This window comes from Sinocyclocheilus grahami, unplaced genomic scaffold (assembly GCF_001515645.1).
Source record: "Sinocyclocheilus grahami isolate Dianchi unplaced genomic scaffold, SAMN03320097.WGS_v1.1 scaffold85.1, whole genome shotgun sequence".
Classification (NCBI taxonomy): Eukaryota; Metazoa; Chordata; class Actinopteri; order Cypriniformes; family Cyprinidae; genus Sinocyclocheilus; species Sinocyclocheilus grahami.
Genome location: NW_015505264.1, coordinates 1,241,702 through 1,245,225, shown reverse-complemented (window position 1 = coordinate 1,245,225; position 3,524 = coordinate 1,241,702). Strand labels below are relative to the sequence as shown.

Genomic DNA, 3,524 nt, shown 5'->3' with positions numbered 1-3,524 from the left:
GCACAGGCGCTGTATCAACCCAATGGGTTTTTAAGAGAAAGTCACTGTCTTCGATGTTAACAATGCTGAGATTTTCTTCTCACATTTTTGTTTATTATTAGTAGTAGTAGTTGCAGTGTTTGTATTCATGCAGTAGTTGTAGTGTTGTTGTTGTTGTTGTTGTTGTTGTTGTTGTTGTTATTATTACTTATTGATTCTTAATATTTACGTGAATTTTTCCATAAGCTTTCACCTTTCCTGTTTTGAATTTATTTATTTTTTATTCTAGCAAAATAATGATTTTCTAAATAAAGATTTTTTTTGTGATTTAGTGGCTTAATGTATAGCCTATACTATAGTTATATATTTGTAAAACTGCGTTGAATATAGCATAATAAATTTTTTTTCTGCCTTAAGTTCGACTTTTTAATTTAAGAAAAAAATCCTACGCTAAATGTTCTTCAAGTGTGTTTGTTGTTTGTGTAGAATTTAAGTTTTAAAGTGAAAACGAAGTTTCGTTTGCACTTGATATCAGCGTCATGTGAAAGGGCATCTTCCTGTCCGTATAATCGTCCCGTTGTGATGGACAGCCGAACTAGAGCAATGCAAACTAATGACACTGACACTGATGCTCGTGACTGTTTCCTGTGATTAAAGACACCCAATTACGGCAGTGAACAGTGTCGTAATTATGTTCTTTAATCACATCCAGGAGGTTTAATTGCCTTAACGATCTGTTTAATTAAAAATAATATAGGTATTACAGTCGACAGTTTTAATGCACTGTTGTTTTCAAATTAACATTATTAGACAACGTCACGGATTTTTTTTTTAATAATCATTATCGGGGTGACTAAGCTTTATCATATAATACTAACAGACAGTCTCTTTTAACTGTAGGGCATTGTTGTTCATAAAGTCTGGGCTTTTTCTCCAAGGGCATTTATATATAAGCGAGCATAAAATTAAAAAACCACTCGTGTTTTACAAACCACTGCTAATTTAAAGAAAAAAATAGATTGCTTCTAATTCGTTAGGCTAAATGTAACTAAATTATATAATTTCACAAATTACCTGTCATCAGTAAAATATTTTTTTCCTTGCGACTTATTGATCGTAATCTCTCGAGCCAGCAGAAGCCATGCATCACTTTACTACCCGCGGCATCACAGCATACAACCAGGCGTAAAACGTTGGATCAAAATATTTTAATAAAGCTTTCCAATACATCAACACATACAAATGGCCCTCTATGGTCATATTGATACTAATATATCTACATTGCTTCCAGCCTCGACCTGACAACAAGTTGAAACCGCCACGTCTCTAGCCAAACTGCATGTGTTTGTAAAAAGCCAAATCGGCGAGATTTACAGCAATGATGACAATGCATAATCAGACCAGGCATGCAGATCCACTTGATTTCGTCCATTTAGAGAAATGAAAAAGGCAAAACAACTTTTTAAGATTCCACCAAACTAACAATATATTATATTACAATTTTTAAAATGAACAATCTCAACTAAGCTTTCTAAAATAGCACGTAGGCTACTTTGGAATAAAGTCCAATACGCCGCTCCTTCCTGCAGCTGCTTTGTAAAACACAGATGTCACTTGAAAGCAAACATTTACATAACATAAATTCAAAGTAGCAAGAATACGCATTATTGCAAGTTAAAAACCTTAAAACGTTTGGCATCATAAACAAGGTAAAACATGGTTGCATGTTGTCAGGTCAGTGACACGCGTCATTCTGAAGGGTCCACGTTAATTAACTGTTCATTCTTCATCATCATCATCATCAGACATAGACTTTGTTTGGTTTTCATCCCACTCTCACCAGCACTTAAAGTATAGGCTATACTATGTACACAATCAGTGTTTCTTTGAATGAAGTTGTAAGAAAAGTTTTTAGCATTCTTCTATAGCGACTTCATTGCAAAACTGCTGGCAGACATCAGTCTCGCTTTTTCAGAGTCAAAAGTTGCGCATGTGCTTCTACCAGAGTCGGCTGCAGAGTTTAAGGCTTGTCAGTGCATTGCTTACAGAGGCTGGAGGTGACACTGTTGAAAAGGGCACATTTGTCTGGACAGGAGGACGCTGCAACGGAAGGGAACGGGTACCCAGCCGGCTGCTCGTATGCGCTCAACCCCGGTGTGAGAGCTGTGGTCGCGGGCAGCGAGGCGGCAGAGATAGCCTGGCCTTGGTTGAGATACGCAACCAGCCGTCTCATCTCCTCCAGCGCCTGTGCCTGCATGAGGATGTAATTTTTGGCTAAGAGCAAGGTGGCAATTTTGGAGAGTTTCCGTACAGACGGACTGTGCGCGTAAGGGATGACCGAGCGCAGCTCATCGAGCGCATCGTTCAGATCGTGCATTCTCCGTCTCTCCCGGGCGTTGATGTTTAGTCTCAGGACTTTTTGCTCTTTGTTTTTCTTACCTCCCTCTGACTTTGCGCCGGGCACCGTCGTTCTCCCGTCCGTCATGAGCATCATCTCGCATCGGCCGTCGCTGTCATCGTCTGGGCTCTGTTCGCCGCCGCTGCTCTCCGCAGCCGAAGTCCTGTTTGCGCTCTCGCCGTATTTCACACACAAAGATCCGGTGGGCAGACCCAGCGTGCCCGTTCGCCCGCCGGGCTGCACCGGGTCTGGGTCGGTCTGCTCAAAACAGCTGATGGGCGACTGGCTGTCCTGCGAACCGAGATCAATACCCGCAACCGGTCGGAACGAGTCCATCTTTTTGCTCGAGACTGCGCTGGGAGTTTTGTGAAAAATGTCTCCACCCAAGTTTATTCTCCTGTCCATAGTCTCCCGAAAGTCGGATGCGATGATGGGGCTTCACTCAGCCGCTGTCCTCTCCTTAAGTTTCTATTCTATGAAGTGGAGTTGATGTTGATGGCCGCTCCGCTCGTCAAGTGAGGCTCCTCCTAAAGTGCTCTACGCTGCGTTTATCGTGTTGAGACTCACTTTGTAGATCTCGGCAGCGATCAGCATCAGCAGCGGAAGGGGGGAGTCTTTTACATCATTATCTCAAATCGGGCTATTAATATGAAGAAGAATCGCCTATCGGGATTGAGCGCGCGCTACCCAATCAGGTTAACGTTTTAATTAATGGGATTAAAACGGTAACAAACCATCCAAACGGTTTTCTCACAGCTTTACAAAAGCACCCCAGTTCTTTTATTCCTCTGCCCATCTGCGTACACCCAATGAGCCACTGTGTTCAAGCCGCTGTTGAGCTTTGTAGTGCAGAAACATACAAAATCTACTTATTAAACAAATAATTTACTTTTTTACTATTATTTCTAATCTACTTAGAAACAAGACTTTTCATATCACTGCTATGCTGATGACACTCAACTCTTCCTCTCAGCTCTCATTCCATCCTAATGACCCGACAATAGCTGCTCGCATCTCAGCTAGTCTAACAGACATTTCTTGCTGGATGAAGGACCATCACCTTCAACTCAACCTTGCCAAGACAGAACTGCTTGTGGTTCCATCAAACCCATCGTTTCACCATCCAGTTAGGCACATCAACCATAAC

At 41.7% G+C, this 3,524-nt stretch overlaps 1 protein-coding gene across 1 annotated transcript; it reads right to left on the bottom strand.

Moving 5' to 3' along the window:
* Positions 1 to 1,182: 1,182 nt before the first annotated feature.
* Positions 1,183 to 2,982, bottom strand: LOC107586711 (class E basic helix-loop-helix protein 22-like). The gene has a single exon (XM_016274174.1). The coding sequence runs from the start codon at positions 2,780 to 2,782 to the stop codon at positions 2,000 to 2,002; it is 783 nt and encodes a 260-aa protein (XP_016129660.1). The 5' UTR covers positions 2,783 to 2,982; the 3' UTR covers positions 1,183 to 1,999.
* Positions 2,983 to 3,524: the final 542 nt, after the last annotated feature.